The sequence below is a fragment of the Carassius carassius genome, chromosome 13 (assembly GCF_963082965.1).
Source record: "Carassius carassius chromosome 13, fCarCar2.1, whole genome shotgun sequence".
NCBI classification, from domain to species: domain Eukaryota; kingdom Metazoa; phylum Chordata; class Actinopteri; order Cypriniformes; family Cyprinidae; genus Carassius; species Carassius carassius.
In genome coordinates, this window is record NC_081767.1 from 2,307,339 (window position 1) to 2,330,459 (window position 23,121).

At 37.5% G+C, this 23,121-nt stretch overlaps 1 protein-coding gene and 1 long non-coding RNA gene across 3 annotated transcripts in view; both read left to right on the forward strand.

The window, feature by feature from the left end:
* Nucleotides 1–213: 213 nt before the first annotated feature.
* On the forward strand, nt 214–6,787 carry LOC132155834 (uncharacterized). The gene is made up of 3 exons (XR_009437354.1): nt 214–329; nt 1,702–1,800; nt 6,737–6,787. It is a non-coding gene; the product is annotated as an uncharacterized LOC132155834 (long non-coding RNA).
* LOC132155833 (protein c-ets-1-B) overlaps nt 6,788–23,121 on the forward strand; it is a 42,318-nt gene continuing 25,984 nt past the window's right edge. Inside the window, exon 1 of one of the 2 annotated variants that reach the window (XM_059564554.1) lies at nt 6,788–6,854. Coding sequence is in view for 1 of the 2 variants with exons in the window: in XM_059564553.1 (XP_059420536.1) it covers nt 22,740–22,797 (58 nt within the window). In the remaining variant the exon portion in view is untranslated. Of the gene's footprint in view, nt 6,855–22,556; nt 22,798–23,121 lie in introns of those variants that run through there. The other variant, XM_059564553.1, reaches the window with a different exon arrangement.

Below are 23,121 nucleotides of genomic sequence, written 5' to 3' on the forward strand. Positions count from 1 at the left end.
AAATGTAAACTAGACTAAATCACACACATCATCATCATTTTTTTAATTAATTTTTTTTTTTTTTTTATTATTATTCAAACATCAATGAAAAAAAAGAAAAGAAAGAAAGACGTCTAACAAGCGTCCAACAGTCCACAGGAGAAGAGCGTATGTATCGCTGCACACTTGTTAGATGTGGAGAGTCCTGAATGGTTTTGGAGGGGCGCAGTGATTGGAGAGGGTGGGACTCCAGCAAGTGCGCTTTATCCTTCCTCTCCAGAGACGAGCCAGGTACAAACAGCAGCTGACAGCCCACCGCCAGCAGACTCCAGCGACTCCAGCAGACCACGGTAAGAGCAAAGATCGTCTCTATCCTCTAAGCGCGTGTGCTGTACAGAACCTGAAGTTACTCTCGGGATCAGGATGAACCTCAGTGTGACGAGAGATAATAGCGACGGGCAACAATCGAACTTTTCATGATGAGTTGATTGTGGAATGTTTCGCAACTTTTTTCCCGTAAACTATTTGAAAAAAAGAAAAAGAAGAAGAAAGAAAAAAACCTTTTAAAATGTTTTCAGTTTTACATTCTGCATTATGTAAGATTAAAATGACTACGTCAGATTAATAAACAAAGACCAATTTATATAGTTTGTAGAAAACAGAAAAGCAAATGTATTATTAATATTATCCTGTTAGTTAAATTGTGTTCTTACGTGCTGTTTGGAATAGTGAAGTGCATTGTGCTGGATATGAGAGTGTTGTGATAACCTCTGGAAGATCTGTCTGTGACAGTCACCTCAACCTTTGACTCAGAGGAACATCAGTTGCCACTCTCTCTAAGCACTTCAAGATGTTCTCTCTCTCACACACACACACACACACACACACACACACACACACACACACACACACACACACACACTGCTGTTTTAGGTGAATCCTCAGTTCTTGGTCAGCTTGTCCATGTGTACATCATGAAGTTGCTCCAGAAACAGAATCCTCACAGCTGGGCTCCAGCTCTCTCTCTCTCTCTCTCTCTCTCTCTCTCTCTGCCTCTCTCTCTCTCTCTCTCTCTCTCTCTGCCTCTCTCTCTCTCTCTCTCTCTCTCTCTCTCTCTCTCTCTCTCTAATGCCTGCTCTAGTAAACAATGATTAAGGGATGGCAGTAAGAATGAAAGGGAAGGGTGGAAAAGGAGGAGTAAGAGACAGACGCCAGACTCTGGACCGCTTCTGAAGAGATCAAACTTTATTGCTCTGTTTTTGATTGGTTTAATATTCGTAGCTTAGTACTACTACTATTTAAAAAATAATTAATTGAATTGCATTGATTAAATTCTAAGCGTAAAATAAATCCTCCAAAATCTGCCATCATTCACTCCCATTGTAAGTGCCTCACTGTCTCTCATGCTCACTGATGAAGCAATATCAGATGACTACTATTTTTAATAAATTGTTCTCATTTACACAGAAGTATGCTGACTCTGATTTGATTTATCTGATCAGCACCCAGTCTGGTTGATTAAGACACATTTAAACAATATAACACTGCAATAGATGAATGCTCTATCGCTTCACCATCAGTTCATGTCAGCTTTAGCTTTGAGTGGCAGGTTATTACTAATCCAGGACAGTGCAGCCTCGTCTCTGCAATAAACAGTGTGTGATTGATCGGGGTCCTCACCTCTCGTGTGTGTGTGTGTGTGTGTGTTTGTCTTGTCTCCAGGCCTCCATCGCTGCAGCTCCAGCTCGTAGAATGAGTTACTACTTGGATCCAGTTTCCTCCTGTCAGGCTCTTCAACCGCCTGACTGTCTGGGTGTAATGGTAAGACCTCCACCTTCCACTATAAATCACCTCTGTTTGGCCTGAGCTGCCCACACTAGCCATGTGTAAGAAGCAAGTGAACACACAGCCATGGTTGTTGCAGCATCAGCATCAACATCAACGGCATTTGTGGCATAATGTTGATTAATACAAAAATGAATGGGACAAAGGGCTAATAAAAAGCATATATTGAATGCATTATAAGTCGCTTTGGATAAAAAAAAAAAAAATCTTCTGACAAATACATAAATGTAAGGTTTTCTTTAAAAAAGCAAAAATCTGGGTTACAGTGAGGTACTTACACTGGAAATGAATGGGGCAAATCCACACGCATAATGATACTCACGGTTTTGGTAGAATAGCTGTAACCTTTTTTTTTTTTTGCCATATTGACTTTTGTAGAACAATGTCAAATTTTACTTAAAATTTTGCTATCAAAGCGTAATGCAGTAAATGCTGAAACCATAAAACTATAAAAATAATAATTTAAATACAGCTAAAATAGTACAAAAAAATCTTACAAGAAGAAGGTAGTTTATGTATCTGTTATAAAATTGTAAACTGGACCTTTTTTGTAATCAAAATAATGCCACAATTATTAATATGTATTATTGTATCCGTAATTAAATATATATAAAGAGAGGCTCGTACAGATTTGGAAGAACATGAGAGTGAGTAAATGATGCCAAAATGTACTTTTGGGGGTTAATTAACCATTTTGGCATCATTAACTCACTCTCATGTTCTTCCAAATCTCTTTCAAGTCAAGTCTCTTTCTTCTGCTGAACACAAAAGTACCCATTGACTTCCATAATATTTTTATTTATTTATTTATTATTATATATTTTTTATTATTTATTGATTGATTGATTTTTTTGGAAGTCAGTCGCTGCCAGCTACTCTTTGGTTACCCACATTCTTGAAACTATCTTCTTTTGTGTTGAGCAGAAGAAAGAAAATTAATAGAAATAAATTCATCTAGATTTGGAACATTCTTTGGGTGATCTATCACTTTAAATATAAATTAAATATAGTGTATATATAATACTGTCCATTTAGGACAGAGATCATTTTAACAGTTCTGCCATGGAGTCGTTCGGGGCGTATTGGGATTCTGCACAGGTGAGTGTGTAATAAAGATTCAGGCATCAGTATGCACAGACAGGGCTGTTGGTGTTTGAGCCGGAAAAAGGGTCGCATGCTAATCCGCACCCGACCCGGCCTCGTCCTCATGCAGGGACTCACCGTTCTGCTGATCCGCTCAGCTGGCCTCGTGCCTTTGGAAATCGAGACGCTTGTCAAAGGCTAAGCAGAGGGGGCTTCCCTCCCGGTTCATTAATTTACATGCGCTGAAGAAGAAAAGACATTCCCTGATCTCATCTCTTACCCTGAACATCCCCTCCACCTCTTGCTCGCTCAGGAAGCACAGTGAATCCGAGGAAGACGCACAGATAGTGTCTGTCATTAGCACTACAGACTAAAACAGCAAGTTTGCCTAGTGTTGTTGTTCCTGTTGACACCACAAACTTATTTTTTTTTTCTGGAGGGTTGCACAAGAGCATTCTACTGTATAAAAATCCACTTCATCATGAAATCCACTCTTCAAAGGCATCACATTTGCATTCAGGTTGTTTGTGTTGCAAAGCAACCAAAAAAAAAAAAAAGCATTAGTGCATACCTTTAAGATTGGGAAGCATTTAAGCAAAATAAAACATAATCAGTTTGTTTAAGTGAATAAAAAACTTAAAGTGCAACTAGTGATTCCAGAATTAAAGGCGCTAACAAGTCTGTTCTTTTTAATGAATAATAAATAAATAAATAAATAAATAAAGCTCTACCTGGTAACTGGAATGACACTCCTTTCTCACATGTTCATTATTCCACCTGATTTCGCAAAAATTATTTGACTGCATTACTTTTTCAACAGTGCTGCAACAACACTACTGCATCTACAGCATGAAACATACAGAGCAACCAGTGCAGAACAAACGACTCTCTTGAGCTGGTTCTTTTGAGAGAATCAAAAAACCTTAAGCACAGATAATGCAGTGATTCCAGAATGAATGACACCTATGAGTCTGTTCTTCTTAGTGAATAAAACATAAGTGCAACCAGTTTAATCCAATTCCCAAACGAATGTCTTTTATGACCCTTGTTCTTTTTAGTGAATCACACACATCACAACATGCAGAGCTTTAAATCAGTGTAGTTACTGGCTGTTCATATCACAACGTCGTTAACTATGCTTATTCTGTTTTATCGGGGCATTTAATAAATTTAAATCAATTAAATATTACCACCCATTTATTAAGTTTCAGTGCATTTTATGCATTTGGCAGAAGCTTGTTTTGAAAGCAACTTGCATTGTTTTAGAAGATAGCTCTACAGATTTTATTAGTTTAATGTAGTTAATGTCAGTTTTTTTTTAATAGCGCAAAGGTTTGATTTAACACCTTTTAAAATAATTATTTTGCATTCATTATCTCATTAAGAAATGGAGTTGTTTTTCTTTTCTTCCGGATATTTATGGTTTAAAATATACTAAAAGCAGACGTACTGGTACCGGTAAGGAATCTGAATCATGATGAGGAATCAGAACCAGAATCATTCAATAATTCATGATCCCCATCTCTAATTCAGAAGCTGATGTGGTACTGCTAATATCCTGCTCATCATCAGATATCCCGGCTCCCTGATGTTAATGGGGGCAGGGGTGGCATTGCCCTTTTTAATGTGACGGGAACCTCCTGTACCCCATTTCTGCCTCCGTCTCTCCCTCCACCATCATCTGTTTCTCTCTCTGCTCTCGACTGCTTGTCTCCACTCCCCAAGGCTCCAGTGACAGACTTTCAGACAGCCTAACCACGATCCCGTCCGAGCCCCCTGCCGATCCTCCAACGACCACAGCTCTGTAAAGCTGATAACCACAGTCTTAACTCAACAGCAGGGTTATCAGTCAGGCTGCGAACGCCTCTCTACAGGAAGACCAGCCCTGGAGACAGACAGTAGCTCAGACACAGTGGCTTCCATCACCACAGCCACTCCAGTTCATAACCTCTCTGTTGTCCTTTCAAGAGGAATATTTGTGTCAACCTGTAGGGGCACAGTGTTACAGAGCATCTCTTAGGAATAGTGTAGATTCAGGAATAGTTCTAACTAGGAACTAGACTTATTTTGAAAGTGGATCTGTCTAGCTCCAAAGTGACCAAAAAAGCAGCATGAAAGTATCACAAAAGTGGTCCATGTGACTATAGTCCAAATCCTCTGAAGCCGCATGTTAGTTTTGTGTCAAGAACTGATTGAAATCTATGTGGTTATTCATAGAAAATCTTGACATAGTGCCAGTGGCGGACTGGGACAGTAAATCAGTAATCAGTAAATCAAACTGAAGGCCCGTTACGCTTTGGTCTCAAAAACTGCATTGTTTCATCAATCTTAAACATTGGATTCAAGAAGTTTCCCGAGACTGTAATCAAGCCGAGGACAATGCGTGTGTACTGTACACACACAATTATGTGATGGGATGTGCTTTTGGCCAAAGGAAGTTGATTCGCCTATTTCAATGGACCTGTATCTGTCACAAACTGTTTTGTAAGAGGTATTTTCCCTCAGAATGAGGCTCAGAGGCCGTTCTCAGAAAACATCCCGCTGATGAAGGTTTGTGGATCTGCTGGCCTCTTAGAAGCAGATCGCAGTGATTGAGAGGTTAATGCTTCTGTGTGTTTACTGGCTCTTTTTTTTTTAAAGCTTAAAATTTATTTTTGTAAAACAAATTCAAACCATGACCTCTGATTGAAAAGTATTGATTGATTTTTAATCAATAGTGTGTCCTATAAATAATCGTTGTTAAAGGGGTCAGATTGTGAGAAATCTAACTTTTCTCTGAGATAAAAGAGTTTATGAAAACTACCATGAAAACATACAAAATGTTAGAAATGTGTTAGATTTTTTGCTTGTTTGTTTGTTTATGTGTATGTGTGTGCTACATTTTTGTATAGATTGTAAAATGAATCGGTCTCAATTTGCAAAGAGCTTGTTATTGAAGAACTGGGCAACTGACGAGTATATTGGACCTAAAAACCCCACAGCCTGTGTCTTGCAGAAAAAAAACCCTAACTTTCGCATGATGTATGTGAAAAAAAAAAAAGAAAAAAGAAAAAAAATCAAATGAATTAAATTAAATTAAATTAAATTAAATTAAATTAAATTAAATTAAATTAAATTAAATTAAATTAAAAATAAAATAAAATAAAATAAAATAAAATAAAATAAAATAAAATAAAATAAAATAAAATCTATATGACTATTTTGGTCCTAAACTTTACTAGCATTACAAGAGATTTACATTTATCTGACACTTTTATCTAAAGTGACTTACACTTGCTATATATGTCAGAGGTCGCACGCCTATGGAGTAACTAGGGGTTAAGTGTCTTGCTCAGGGACACACTGGTGTCTCACAGTGGATTCAAACCCGGGTCTCTCACACCAAAGACATCTGTCTTATCCACTGCACCAACACAACCCCTGAGATCTTCATGAAAATTAAAAATAAATAGGTATGACCCTTTTAAGGAACCAGTTGACTCATCAAAGTTCTCTGCTAGTGTCTCCTTATTTATGTATTTATTTTATTTTATTTTATTTTCTCACTGTCTGACTTCCACTTGTCCTGGCCTGACGTCAGAGTCCCACCGAGATCAAAAGAATAAAAATGCCTCTCAAGCACTTTGCTGTAACAGAAACTCGAGCTGCCTCGGGCCACACAGGGAATTTTATGTGTAACATAGTTGCCGTTTACCGGTGGTAAGCGGTTTTGAATGAAAGACAAAACACCTTTGACACAAAAAGGGTTTATATATTCTGTGTTTAAAGTGAACTACAAATCATCCAATCATCTCTAGCTTCAGTAGTCTGTGTTGTGTTTGCTCTGTAGAGGTCGAGTGGTGGGATGGCAGTGACTCTGGTTCCTCACATGCAGCCTCCCAGACCCCTGTACGGCCAGCACATCCCCCTGCAGGAGGTGCCCAATGGGCCAGACTACAGCCCCAGAGGTAACACAGCAGATGTGTGTGTGTGTGTGTGTGTGTGCTGGGACAACTGATTGAGGGATATTAACGAATCAAGGCCAAGTTTCTTCATGTATATCTTCTGATTTATAAATAAATTATGTTTGCATAATTATAACTGACATTTTTTATACTTTGTCCAGTATTTACCTTTCCCTGATTATAAAATTGAAAATAAACAAAATAAACATTATTTAGAAAATCTAAAATAATCATAAAATTAACAACAACAATAATAATAATAATAATAATAATAATAATAATAATAATACAACTATTAATAACAATTACGTACTACTACTATATAAGAAATAAAATAATAAATATGAATAATAATCTAATAAAGTTTATTCTTAATGTATATTTCCTGACATATCAATAAATGATGTTTGGACAGTCAACATTGACAAATTAATTTACCTCAACACATATATATATATATATATATATATATATATATATATATATATATATATATATATATATATATATATATATATATATATATATAAAAAATTTATATCTATTATTATTATTATTATTATTATTACCAACATTGTATATTCCCTTTCTTAGATTATGAACAAACATTTTAAAATATTTTAAATTATATTATAAAACTAAAATGTTTTAGTAGTAACTTAAAACATTCCATCCAACACTTTATCTCACAAAAAAAAAAATTCACTCAGAAAAGTCATATTTGAGATGTAAAATGGGTTGTGGGCAGAAAAAAACGCATGACACAGATTGAGGTCAATATACTCGACACAATATAAAGTTGAGGCCTGTTTGGTTTTAAACAGATCTTTGTGTGTGTGTGAGAGTCTGTGAAACGTGCATGTGCGCAAACGCACGCTTCACATTTGAGGAGGAGGAAACTGCGATGCATCTGGTAAAAGCATCTGTTTGGGGGTCAATGTCCCCGTCGTCCCCAAGAGAACAATGTTTTCTCTGCCACACTCAGTGTATGTGTGAGTACGTGTGTGTTTTTATTTGTGTGTGTTGGATAGAGGAGGTGACTGCATGCTCGGGATTCTTCTGTCCAGGACATTTTTTTAAATGTTTATTCAGAATAAGAACATTCCTCCCCGTGTTTGACATCAGCCTCCCTGCTTTTCAAAACGCCAGAAAAAGCGTGGACATGCGCCATCTGTACATGCATGTGTGTGCTTGGATAGATCCAGCAGTGGCACCAACTATTGCTTGACACCTCCCCAATTGGGACACAAGGCCACAAGGGTACAAGGGCGCAAGGGCTCAGCAGCGGCCGTCCTTTTCCCAAGCCTCAGGGCCCCGGGGGGATCGGGTTTGATGGGATTTGCTGATGTTTGTTGCTGGAGCAACTCACTGTATGAGTATGTCACACCATCATAAACAACTTCAACTGGAAAAAAACGACCTGTTGAACTTTTTCCTTGGAGGTGATGCATGTGAGGGCCAAGCACTGTGAACGCTCTGATGTTTGGGGTTTTATTTAATACGACGGGCCGTGAGTTTAGAGAGATTTTACAGGCCGGCAGAATCCAGAGATGCTGTTTCTCGGTCGTTTCTTTAGTCATGGCTGAGGCACGGTTTAGTCAGATCTAAAGTGAACGAGCTCGTCTGTGTGAGACGGTAACCTCAAAACACACTCTTGAACTGTCATCCAAGCCACCGCGTGCAAAAACCGTTGGACTGCTACAGCTGTTAGTCAGAATGAAACGGGCCACCCTCCTGTCACACACAAGCTTGTGCCTTTAGCAGTTAGAATGACTTTTAACCATATTTCAAAGACAATAGAAGTAATTTAAACTATATGAAGTCCTAATTAAGTGGGCGAAAAATGTTAATGGAACTGCATTTAATTTAAGTTTAGGCTAATACATTTTCATTTAATAATAACTAGCATGCAATTCGTGTCCGAAAAAGTCTATTACTTCTTCCACAATGGAAATTAGCCATCAGTTGGTCATTTCAATACACCTTTTGTGACCTATTGCACATATACTGTATTGAAATAAATGACATAAAAGTTTGGTATTAAAGCATATTTTAGTTTAAAATAAATGCTTGTCAGTACATTCAGCAGTAACTTTAATGATATTTCAAAGACAATAGAAGTAATTATGACACTACATAAAGAAGCACTCAAGTCCTACTAAAATGGGTCAAAAAAGTTCATGCAACTGCATTTAATATATATTTAAACTGATGCATTTTAATTTATTTGGAAATAACATGCAATTAAGTGTCTGGAAACAGGCAGAAGTCTCCCAGTTTATCTGAATTCACCCCTACTGTTTTTAAGAGAGTTTACTCCTTTTCCCAGTCACAGCCTTGCTATAATAAAATGCATGCATCATTTGCATAATGTCTAGCATTTTGCAACTTTCTGACACACTCGCTTGATTTTCGCTCCACTGTCAATCCCACAATCCCTCACATAATTGGCTGATTAGCTCCCACAGAGAACGAATGGGAACCGCCCATTTAAGCATGACTTTATGATGTAAAGCTTTACCTCAGAGTTGACAGACTCTGTTTTTCAGTTCGGGCTTATTTCAGTTTTTCCATCCTTTTCACGGCAGCAAAATCATTCAGAAGGATGTGACCAAATGTAGTTCCTGATGTAATTTTTTTGACTACATGATTTGGCTTTCCAGACGCCATTTTTCCCTCTGTCCTTTTTTAAGTACTATCCAATCACGTGCAAAAGCTTATGATGTTTACCAAACCAGTGCCATTATTGCTGCAAATGAAGGTGGAATTTTTTCCATGACTGTTAGAACAGCAGGCTGGCCTTTGGTTTCCAGGTGTGCCATGAAACGTGCCTCTTGACACACCATAACACACATAGACATGCACAGACGCCCACATGTTTTCAGACAGCTTCAGCAGAGCTGTACGAGTCCTGCATCTGTAGGCTGTAGGCGCAGGTGCAAGCAGTTAAACCAGAGACACGCTATGAACGGCTTTTGCGTACTACACATATGGGACCTGTATGTGGAGAGGGAAAGCTTGTGTCAGTTTTCTGCGACGTGTCACACACTGTTGTTCCTTGAGTCCATCAAGAAGTAATTATATTTCACAAAGAACATGCACTAGTAGACTATACTTTTCTATTTAGCATGCATGCAATCATGTAACAAATCTACTTCTCTACAGTCCAGATGTGAATGCTGCTTATCACATGCTTTCCAAAAGAAAAGCCATGCAACCATTATGCAATGAGACATTATTCTGCATAAAATGCTGGGGAAATCTCGAGATTTAACAATGATAAAATGCTTTAAACTCTGCAGAGTACAATATTGTTTAAAATTGATACCTTTCTCCACTTCTCTTGTTCACCAGACTTCATTGCTCAAATTTCACGAATACAGAAAGTCCAATGACACAAATGCACACACACATAAATACATGTTTCTCACAGCTCCATCCATTAAAATCACACAAGCACTGTAAACTCCCACATCAGTGTGTGTGTGTGCACTGTTTAAACACACACACACATTTGGGCCACACTGACAGCTGTGTTATGTAGCTCTGGCACCACTGGCTTACATTTTACGTTATTTGACAACTGGAAAGTTGAATTGAGGAGAAACTGCAGAGCTGAAATCGAAAATTGTGTGTATGATGTTGAGTGGAAGCACCTTCCAGTGTCTGTGTGTGTGTGTGTGTGCTATGCCTGTATCTTTGTATACAGATGTGTTTCTGTGTGTGTGTGTGTGTGTGTGTGTGTGTGTGTGTGTTTGGAGGAGAGTGCTGTCTCTGATGAGGGGCACGTCCTCGCGGGACAAGGCCCTTTTTTCTGGGTTAAAATAAACAGACAACTGGCGGGGGTCTGGGGGTTATGGGAAAGGAGGAAACAGTGATGCTAATCAGTCCTGCACACACTTCCCCCAACTGTAAAACAAAACGAGAGAGAGAGAGAGAGAGAGAGAGAGAGAGAGAGAGAGATCATTTTTAGCTGTAAGTGCACATGAGTGAAAGTTTAGGACTACAGCTCCACTTCGCAAGGTCAAGGGTCAAAACTAACTCTCCAGATCATTTTATTTCTTTATTACGGTTTTCACAAAGGCAATCCATGTTACATGATATTACACAATCAAATGTATAGGCAACAATTACACAAGCTGAACAATTTAGAATTTGTACAATTAAAGGGATAGTTCAGTCAAACATGAACATTTTGTCATATATATTCCGTAATATATAATATGTGGAACAGAAAGGATCTTATTTTAAAGCATTAATGTCCAAAATGTCTGTTTACATATGGAAAGTGCACCATAAAAGTATCAGAAAAGCAGTCCTTTCAAGTTGAGTGCTGTAAAAGTGCACTTAATTGTACTGAAAGTGTATTTGTAGTTTTTGTGTGTGTGTGTGTGTGTGTGTGTGTGTAAAAGACAGAACGTCTGGGGGGCAGAGACGCCTAGAGAGGGGAGGAGAAGAAGAGGGCAAAATGGAGAGATGTAATGTAATTTGCCACACAATGGGGTGAATAGCAAGCACGTGGTGGAGCTAATGGAGGAGCGCTGTCCTTTTTAGCAGCGCTAATTGATAAGAAAGAGCTTTGCCTTTGTTCAAGCAGTCCCCCTCCCCGCCTGTCTGGGACACCATCGGTGAACCCCCATCTGCTGTACAGGGTCCTCATGAACTATTCACCAAACACAAGTGTCTACTTGCTATATTTTTATGTGTGTTTGTTGCTCTGTGAATGATATATAGTTTAATAATCAGTGTCACTGTGAGACAGTCAGTATAATAATCCCTCAGTGTTACTTTATTTTATGCATATTTTATTTTGCTGAAATGTGTTAGCTGGTACTTTGTTTGACTGTTCATAAGGGTTGACACTGTTGTCATATTGGTTATTGGCTAATATTAGAGTTTTATTTATTTATTTTTATCATTATATTATATTGATATAGGGTGTTTAATGTCCCAGATGTTTATATTTTATATAAGTCTAACTTAAAGTAAATCTTCAAAAACACAAAAGAAAAACTATATCATGTTGTATTTTTAAAATGATAGATTTTTGTTTATAATATTATATTTATTGAAATATATATAGTACAGACCAAAAGTTTGGACACACTTTCTCATTCAAAGAGTTTTCTTTATTTTTTATATACATTAATTATATACATAACAAAAAAGTGTGAAACAACTGAAAATATGTCATATTGTAGGTTCTTCAAAGTAGCCACCTTTTGCTTTGATTCCTGCTTTGCACACTCTTGGCATTCTCTTGATGAGCTTCAAGAGGTAGTTACCTGAAATGGTCTTCCAACAGTCTTGAAGGAGTTCCCCGAGAGATGCTTAGCACTTGTTTGCCCTTTTGCCTTCTGTCTGCGGTCCAGCTCACCCCTAAACCATCTCGATTGGGTTCAGGTCCGGTGACTGTGGAGGCCAGGTCATCTGGCGCAGCATCCCATCACTCTCCTTCTTGGTCAAATAGCCCTTGATGCCTTCAGTGTGACTCTACAATTTTCATAGCCATGAATATAAAGAAAACTCTTTGAATGAGAAGGTGTGTCCAAACTTTTGGTCTGTACTGTATATATATATATATATATATATATATATATATACATATATATACACACAAACACACTCATTCTATTTATCTTTAATTTTTATTTTTATTATTATTACTATATGTGTTGTATAATGTGAAACTGTTTCTGCAGTTGTGCCAGACTTCTCATTCATTTAAGTATTTTTTTAATACATAAATAAATTAAGCATAATACTATGACCTTTATGAATAACTCATGACGTTTTTGCCCACTCCCAGTATAAATGCTGTTTGATGTAATGCGTAAGCTCTTCCTGTTAGCACCCGTGGCTCAATTCTGATGGTAGTCATTATACAGTTGTTGCATTGCCTCATCTCATACCTCATAACCATCGAAACCATGACAACAGCACAGTAGCCATCAGAGAAGCGGTGTCTGCGCCGGGGTCTTCCTGCAGCATAATGAACTCCTTAACACAGCCTGATTCCCCTCCTCAGGGTAAATTCCCATACAACTATGAACAGTTCTGAAGCAAAGCACATGCTTCCAGTAAGTGTGACGGGCAAGACGGGTTTTTCCTTCACTGTATCCTGGAGACTGATTGTTTTGGGCAGTCAACAACTTATGTTGTTGCTTGCAACCCAAGTTGGACAAAGAATGAATTTCGGTTTTATGAATCAAAACCAAGACTCCCCCGTGTTCATGTAGAATTTCTTATAATTACAGAAGCGTTGCCTACATTGAGGAGGTTTCTGAGAAATCCTGAAATTCTGAGTAGGATGCCTAACCTAGGCTTCGCTGGTTTGTCCAAAACATTTTTCCATCTTATAATACAGCAGCCAACAAGACATGGGAAGACACGAAGAAAATGGGAACATTAAGAATATACACTAACCGCTGACGGAGGTGTTTGGCTGTTGGCCAATCAGTCATACTACAATCGAAACAATTCATGGATCTAATACACAATGTGAATAATTTAAGATTTTTAAATGTTTTTGAACCAAGTCTCTTCGGCTCACCAATGCTGCATTTTATTTGATTAAAAATGCATTAAAATTATTAATATTGTGAAGTATTATTACAATTTACTCCAGTCTTCAGTGTCACATGATCCTTCAGAAATCATTCTAATTAGCTGATATCTACTTCGTCGGACATAGACGTCCTTTCTTAAAAGGAGAAAAAGGGCCACTCAGCAACCTCTGGCTCTGATATTAGTCAGCAACCTTATTAGTCTTAATGGCTGTCTCTGGGCACAAGGGAGCCTGGGCTGTCCTTTTAAAAGTACATATAAGGAGCTCATTAATACTTAAAACAAAACGGAGCAGTGAGAGGGGGTCAAACGAACGAGTGAATGAGCGAGTGACTGACTGACAGAAGGGGGAGGAGTGCGAGATCTCCTCCTTCCATTAAGATCCCTTCCCCCTTCCAGCTCTCATTGACGGGTTCCTGCGACCACAGAAGCCCCATAAAGGCTCAGCCATTTCCATAATCGCTCATATCTGTCGGATGAAACACTATCCAGACATCTTAATGGACACTCTGAAGAATCCCTGTTTAAAAATCCATAGCTAATCAATAACGCTGGCTCCCCGGCCTCTCAGCAGTGCTCGCAGATGTGCGCCACCGTACTCGCAGCCTAGTATTGACACGGATAATAGGGTTATTCTGAACACAGAGACCTGTGCTGGTCACATTTCTTACCTCAGCTTTCCATCAGCGAAGCTCTTTGTGGAAAATCCGGGAGATCAGAATTAGTTTTACGGAAATGCACGAATCCGCAATGTGTTCTAGGCAGCCGTTCCCACAGTTGTCAAAGCCGTTGGGCTCCACTTAGGAAACGAGCTGATCAGCACATGAAAATTGCAAAGGCAATCTGTTATCATGGCAACTAATTAAGTTATCGCAGTCGTAGGCCCTCATCCCTCCGCCTCATTCACCTTCTTTTAGACGCCAGTCAATCTTTGCTCAAATCCATAAGCAGGGAGATTTGATTTACAAAATTTTATTTGAGTTGTGCACAACATGAGTCAAAACCAACCAGATATACGTTCGTTGACATTTTAGAGGTTTCCATGCATATAAAGTGGATTTAAAAAAAAAAAAACTAAGAATAAATGAGTGGCAAATCAGCATATTAGACTGTTTTCTGAAGGATCATGCGACACTGAAAACTGGAGTAATGATACTGAAAATTCAGCTTTTTAATTTACATTTTAACAGATATATTCAAGTAGAAAACCGTTATTTTAAATTGTAATAATATTTGACAATATTACTGTTTGTACCATACTTTTGATGACATAAAAGTTGCCTGGTGAGCATAACAGACTTCTTTCAAAAACATTTAAAAATCAATCACACGTGATATAATAGAAACGTAACGAGTCAATCTTTGCTCAAATCCATGAGTACTGTGATTCAGTTTATAAAATAAAATTTGAACTGTTCACAACATGAGTCAAAAGCAACCAGATATGCATTTGTTGAGGTTTGAGCGCTGATTTAATGCGAATAAAGTGGATTATTATTATTTATTTATTTTTTTATTAGAGGTGTTTAACGTGAAAGGATCCTCTGTAAAATCCTAAATTGGGTTTTTACTGATCTAGTCAAGGTGGGCAGGAAATATGCCGAGGTGTTTATGAGGACTGGGTCGAAGTTATGAGAGCACTCGTTACTTTCAGATCATTTGCTGTGTATTAACCAGACGAGGGACATGTCTTTTTATCCTCTTTTGTTGCTGGTTTGATTCCTCCGCTACGGTGAGAGTTCAACCGAGCGTAGCGTCAGCCATTCACGATGACGAATGGGATACTAAAACACGAGCCAGCGCGGATTACACTGTTTATCTGTGTTTTTGAATAGACTGGATAGTTTTCTTGCCCTTTTCTTGAGAGAGTGAGGTGTGTCGTATTCATCATTCGGAGGTCAGCATTTCTCGGGTTTTGAAATCGCCAAAGAACAGCACATGCAAGTACATGAGTGTTTGTGAGCTATTATGGTGATATGACACTTTCTGCAGTAGATTGCATCAGTGTAGTTAGGCAACATTTTTCTCATGTTTTTTTTTTTTTTTTTTGAGTCTGAAGAAATTGCTCAAGGATATTCGCACAAATAATGGACAAGATGTGACCTCTGTTTCTTTGTGAAACTGCTCTGTTTGTCAACCTCAGCTTCTCTGTATTGAATAAGGCCCTTACAGTAAGAGAAATTAACAAATGGGAAGTTCCCATAACCATTCAAGTGGCAATTGTGCTCAAGAAATGACCAAACTCGTTTCCAGGTCAGATGTTATCACAGCTTTGTGATCCCTGGTGACTGTACATTAAAATGCAATGCTCCATTTTATTGGTGGAGATTCATTTTGGAGCAAAACAAGGGGTGTGGATGCAAAGGCCACATCTGAAATGTGTTTACACTGATTTTTCAGTGGTGGCAAAACTATATTTACATACGACTCACAATTGTGGGAAACCATGTATCGTAGTCTTGTGCACAGCCAATAGAAAACAAGAAGGTGTGTGCTGATTGGAATGACTGTTAAATATTCATCTGGTTCTTTAAGATGCAGTGCAAAAAAATGGTAGACTGATACTGAAGAGTCACACTGTAAAACAACAACAACAACAACAACAAAAATATGACTTTTATGGTAACATACAGCTTTGGTTGCCAGACCTTCATTGTAAAAAATATAATTGCGACATTTTTGGGTTCACAGACTTATAAAAATAAATAAATAAAATTGTCTTTAACTGATGTAATGTTGATAAAAGAAACATATTGTACTAAGTTGTAAAGTACTAATATCTGTTTTGTACCACTGTAATACACGGATAACCATCAAAAACAGATGGTGATAAGAAAGTCACACAAGCTCATCACAAACAGCTTTTCCACAAGCTGAGAAGGGAAATGCTTAGCTTATATATAGAAGGTGCACTGTGTCATTCACACAAATACTAAACACCATCATTGTAACACCCTGAAATAATGCAAAAAATAGTCATTTAACAACATCAGATGTACACAACTGATAAGAGAGAGAGAGAGAGAGAGAGAGAGAGAGAGAGAGAGAGAGAGAGAGAGAGAGAGAGAGAGAGAACACTAAAAAGAAACATTTATTTTAATGAAAAAACTTCAAATATGAAGTGTCATGCAAGGAATTTTGGGATTGTCACTTTACATTTTATTTTTCACTGCATATTATGCAATGGTGATCTTTTTCATTTGCATAAACTGTAATTTTAACAGTAAAGTTATTCACCATACAACTAACAGGTTTTTACTGTATTATTTTTTACAGTCTTTTACTGTTAAATGTATATATATGTGTGTATATATATATATATATATATATATATATATATATACACACACTGTAAAATGTAACAAGTTGAGTTAACTTAAAAAAGTGAGGAAACCGATTGCCTTAAATTTATAAGTATAGTATTCATTTTAAGTTGGCAAAACTAAATAGTATTTGTAAACTTAACTTAATTATCAAGTACAATTAAGTACTGGTGACTCAAAAGCATTAGTTGAGGTAACTCATTATTATTATTATTATTATTATTATTATTAGTGTTCACGTTACTTGTAAATATAAGGAAACCGATTGCCTCACATTTTTAAGTAAGCTAAACTAACAAAAACGAGTAAAGCAAAAAATGAACTATGTTGTCAAAACATTCATTTTATTGTAACAGTGTACAAAAATTGCTTCTTTAAAGCATGTTTAAAACAAAAAGGGTTGATAGTGAGTGATTAAAACCCTACAATAAAACATTTGTGTTACTGCAAACACACAGATAACTGATTAAAACAGACATTTTTGTTGTGGGTCATCCATTCACACCTGGATACAACACCCAAAATGCAAAAATAGACACAAGACTAAATCTTTCTGTTATTACTAACATAAACACATCTTGTGGAACATTCTCAAGTCCATCCATTGCTATAAAAACCCTCCAAAATGATTGCTGTATCAGTGACCTCCAATGGCAAACCTTGTGGAGACATCGGGCTGTCCTCTGGCATCACAGTGAGAATTCCCATCGATACTTGAGGTTCAACTATATCACAGTCCTAAGAAAGAAAGGAAAGCGATATTAAAATACATTCTTATATTGCAAAAGCAAACAAGTGCATGTTCCTTTAAAAAAAATTAAACTGCTTAAGGTGCTGTTACTAGTTCTTGAAGTAACATTTCAATTTGTAACAGGGCTTCAGTGGGAATTGTCAGTGATAATTTGGACCTTTTTAGCAAAAGCATCATTAAAACTTTTAATAGCAATGTCTTTTTAGTAAAACACTTACATCCATCCCATGATCGGTTTGGTTTCAAACGTTCCTCAAAATATGTTCCTTCGTGTTCATCAGGGCTGTCATGGGACATAGGTAAGGAATGGCTATATTAGAGACCTTTTTGCGCTGAGTAGTTGGATTGAAATTGGATTGGAAAAATTCAAGACACTATTCTATATGAGATTTTTATAGTTTGAAAACGGTTTCATCCACATTTTAAGATTTATTTGATCAAATGTTATGGAAAACGAAGTATATATTTTACTTGCATTTAAATTTATCTTCTATGTACTTTATATAAGATCTCTTAAATAGACGTAATGCTGACACAAAAATTGGGACATCTTTCTTGTAGCACTTATTACAGAGATTAAATTAGTAAGTAAGTCTTTTTATTTGTAAGTTTTTTTACTTACAAAGCATGTTTTTAAGAAGTCTGTAGTGTCTTCCCCAAGAAGGACAGCAAGAGAACTGCTGTCCGTCGAGCAGTGACATCAGTGATGTTCTAACAAATAATACATAAAACATCAAGATCAACAGTGAAAACAGATCACTTTAAACTTGACAAAATGGACTTACACTATTGTTAAAAAAAAAAAAAAAACTGTGCCTTTCTTTGATTCGAAAACTTCCAGAAAACGAGACGTATGTTTATCAAGGGCTGAGAAGAATTCTTGCTTGAGGTTTTTGCTTGTGATCCGATTGAACTCAGCAATAATCTACGTAAAGAGAACAAAATTTCTAAATCGCTGTCTTTGTATGGGCACTGAACCAGTTCATTCTTTTTTAGATGTTGACGCAAATGGCAGAAAAACAAGGATTATGTGCAGGGTTGTTTAAATTTACAGAGAGGACAATGAAGTATCAACGGTGTTGGTTTTGATCCACTTGTTTGTTTTGCATTTTCAGAGTGATTTCTTGTTAAATGCACTTTTAGAACATTGAATGATTTAAAAGAACACAAACCGTCTGTGTGAAGACAAGGAATTTGATTGGTTCTTGTGTAGCTTCCATGTTTAATCCAATAATGCTTCAATAGCAGAGCTCTCTTTCACAGAAATAAACACAGAACTTACACTTCCACTGCATGCCCACTGCACTCTTCGAAGAAGAAACTTCTGCAAAAAATTTAACAGAGTTAACAAAGTATATGGATATTAATGGCAATTGCAGGTACGAGTAACGTTACACGTGTAAAGAGCTTCTCTCGTCCATCACAAATCTGAAAACAGTTGTTTATATATGTATAAAAACGACATGAACACACATTATAAACTTGTAACTTTTCCATTGCATACCTTTTCTTTTTACTCAAGTAATTATTAAGACTATAGCTTTAACTACTAATCACACAATAACTTGTATTTTACTTAAGTTTTTGTTACTCTATCCACCTCTGTAACTTGTCTGTTGACCTAAAACATGTTTATCTTTAAAGCTAGAAGATTACCAATTATTAGATTGCTAAAAGCAATCCAACGTCATCCATCAATTTCTTATCAATATATTAACAAAATACTACTGTTTATAAACTTTGATTGGTATATTGTTATTTTTTAAAGCAAATGTAGCAGTTAACTATAAAAAAACCAGACTCACCTCATCATGCTCTTATCCAGCCACATGCAAATTAATGAACCTGCAATCTGTACCAAGTAAAGCCTGGTTCACACGGCAGGATAATTAGGCCGATTTTAGCCCCGATTCACCCCTTCCGACAATCTTAAGGTTGCTCCGATTCGTAAAATAATCTGATCAGATATTCCTGCCATGTTTGGTGTGTTAAGACTGCTCTCCTCTGCTCGGAAGGACGTCGGGACCGCTCCGATCTCAAATCGGGGATATCCAACATGTTGGATTTATTTGGCCCGATTTCTTCTCGTGTGTGGTGTCCCCGGAGGACAAACGATCACACAGCCTGTGGACTGTGGCGTGTATCCAATCAGAAAGCGAGGCGGCATGACGCACCAGAAAGTCGATGGGCATAACTACATCCACAACTGCAGTCCACCAGAGTACATGGAAACGAATATATGAACGTTTATTTCAACGGTAATTAATCAGTGTAGTACGTAACGACATTTCTATGAGATAAAACAACAACTCACCTCCATATCATGATGTAGCAAGTATAGTCCATGCTCGCGTTTTCTTGTGGGTTTTTTTTTCGGTTAAAAACAAAGCACAAACTATGGCCACTGCATCCTCTTCGTCCGCCATGATTGTTTACTCTGAAGTCACGTTTGATCTCGAGGGATTTTGCGAGATTTCCCGTCTGACCTGGGAATGCTCGGGAGTCAAATCGGTTCGTGTGTGATGTGTTGATTTTGCCGTGTGGCTGCACACCACACACTGTACGAGCAAAACTGTTAGACCAGTGATTTTTTATCGCCGTGTGTGGGGTCTCTCAGGTTTGGAAAATCGGCCGACAATTTTAAAATCGTCCCGTGTGAACCAGGCTTAACTAGCAAAAAAAAAACAAGTAACTAGCATGTGCAGTCGTCTTCTTCTCTGTCCAATTAATCAAGTAGGGTTAATGGCCTTTCACACCTTTGGAGTATTATCGCCACCTACTGTATATCTGGTGCATTCACAATACTTAAACTTTTAAGTTGAGCTAAATTAAGTTGTTGAGTTCAAGCACTTTGTGTGGGGGAAAAAGTTGCAATTACTTAGTTAAACTAAGTAATGTCAACAAACTTAATAAAATAAGTTAAGTTTACTTAATCATTTTAGTAAGCTCAGCAATTACATTTTACAGTGTATATATATATATATATATATATATATATATATATATATATATATATATATATATAATTATTATTTTTTTTTTTTACAGTGCAGATGAATTGATACATTTCTACATTCTCATAATCAATAATACAGTCTATACCGGAATTGTCTGTTCCAAAGTGCAATGACGTATTGTGATGCACCTTCAATTTATTTTATAATCAGCTTCTGTTTTTATTGCATCTTTTTATGGAAATAAATAATCACATTTTCCCCATTAAAACTTTAAGCAAAGTCATTAATTTTTTAATTAATTTATTTTAATTAAATTAATTTATTTTTTTAATTAATTAAATTAATGTACCCACAGCACCCCATATTGACAGAAAAAGACAGAATTGTTGACATTTTTGCACATTTATTAAAAAAGAAAGACTGAAATATCACATGGTCCTAAGTATTCAGACCCATTGCTCAGTATTTAGTAGAAGCACCCTTTTGATCTAATACAGCCATGAGTCTTTTTGGGAAAGATGCAACAAGTTTTTCCTCTGCCATTCCTCCTTGCAGATCCTCTCCACTTCTGTCAGGTGGGATGGTAAACGTTGGTGGACAGTATGGTTGTGCAGCGAAGCCAGTATTTGTATCTGTATCAATCACAACATTTTTGAGAGAAGCATAGAGACGGCAACGCAGCTATTTGATTGGCAATTAGGCTGTATTTATTCATTCGTGTATCATACCATAGCCTATAAGGTTTAAATAGTAGAACAAATTGTAGAATGGGTATGATGTAATATTTTAGGTAAATATAGCGCTTTCAACAGACCACATGGCCATCCAAAGCGCTTTACAAATTGTAATTGTCATTCACACACCGACTGCGGTGTCAGCCATTCAAGGCGCCACCCAGCTCGTCGGGAGCACCTGGGGTTAGGTGTCTTGCTCAAGGACACCTCGACACTTGGTCAGGTGGAGCTGGGGATTGAACCACCAACCTTCCAGTTTGTAGACAACCTACATGAACCACTGAGCCACTGCAGCCCTAGGTAACATCAGCCCTACTCTTGCCAAGCTCTGATTTCTGAGAGATGTACGGCGTGGCAACAGCAATGCGGTGTTTGATTTGCGCTCTTTTCATTCATAAAGTTTACGTTCATTCACTTCACACACTCATTGAGTGAATTTGAGGTTTGTGAAAAATATTGCACTGATCCCCTGGCCCACCTGTGAATCTAGTAAACACCAAACTGTGAATATTTGGGCAGAATTATTCGTTATCCGTTATTCATTTTTGAAGCCATTATTCCTGCCTTTCCAAATAAGGTATTCGGCTTCGAGCACACCCCTAGTGGACAGCCATTTTCAGGTCGTTCCAGAGATGCTCAAATGGGTCTAAGTCAGGGACTATACTGCTGATAAAATCATCAGAGCGAGTGTATGTGTGTCTGTACTGTATATGTGCATTTAAAGAAAAAGCATTCAACAAAACTGTTGTATAATATTAAAATATCTGCAATAGACCATAAAGATTGAGAAGAACTGAGAAGATGCGCAAATCCACGTTCATTTTCAGTGTTTATTTGCGCATCTTCTCAGTTAACAACGGCTTGTGTAGTAACAGCTCTATGTGAAATCACGCACCTGCACCTGAGGGAATTTACCGCTGATTAGAGAACCGGCTTTACTGACGAGATGCGCATTAACGATCGCAGCCCTAATATACTGTGTATATATATATATATATATATATATATGTATATATATATATAGGCTATATATGAACAATTATAATTAGGCCTATATAAGTTAATTATACCAATGGATTTCCGAAAAAAAGGAAATAAAGTCTATCCTTCATTTAACTGTAGCTGATCTCACAGCTGAAATAGTGGACGTTTTGAAATGAAATGCATCTTCAACCTTCCGGAGCTCTGGCAGCGCGTGCGTCGCGTCGCGTCGTCGGTCGCGTCCAGGGAGAGACAGCAGAGTGGAGTGTAATTGAATTGAATCAGCGTGTAACGCCGCCCCTTTACGCGGGGATCAGCCTCTTCCGTGCCGCACACAGAACCGCCCTGGACCGGGGTAACTAACAGAGGGAGGACATGAACGAGTGATTGAGATAGAACGGAGAAAGAGAGAGGGAGGGAGGGAGGGAAGAGACGCTTCAATACTTCAGAGATCTGATCTTGTTAAGGGAAAACCTGTGTCATTTTTAAGAAACTCCAGGCACACAGACGGACTTTGGAGGACACATTTGGGACTAAAAACATCCAAACTGACTTTCTGCATTGAATGCGTGACAATGACGGCAGCTGTCGATATTAAGCCGTTAACTATAATAAAATCTGAAAAAGTCGACGGTAAGTGCTCTATTCGTTTTCTCATGCCTATGGTTTTAGATTATTGCAAAACTTGTCCAGTCAGCTTAGTAACTTTTGTGCATATTGAGGTAATGTCTGTGTGAAATGCATTGAAATCGAGATAATTTAACATACTGTCATGATTTGATGTCAGACAGCAATTTTCCGAAAGTCTTTGGTTTTTGATCAGCGAGTGATAGACAGGTATGATGACAGCCTGCACGCGGCGCTCCAGATGTGCCAGTCTTTGATTTATTGATATACAAATAATCTTTATTATGTAACCCGTTGGTTTTTACACAGCTAAGTGAGCACATGCAGTTA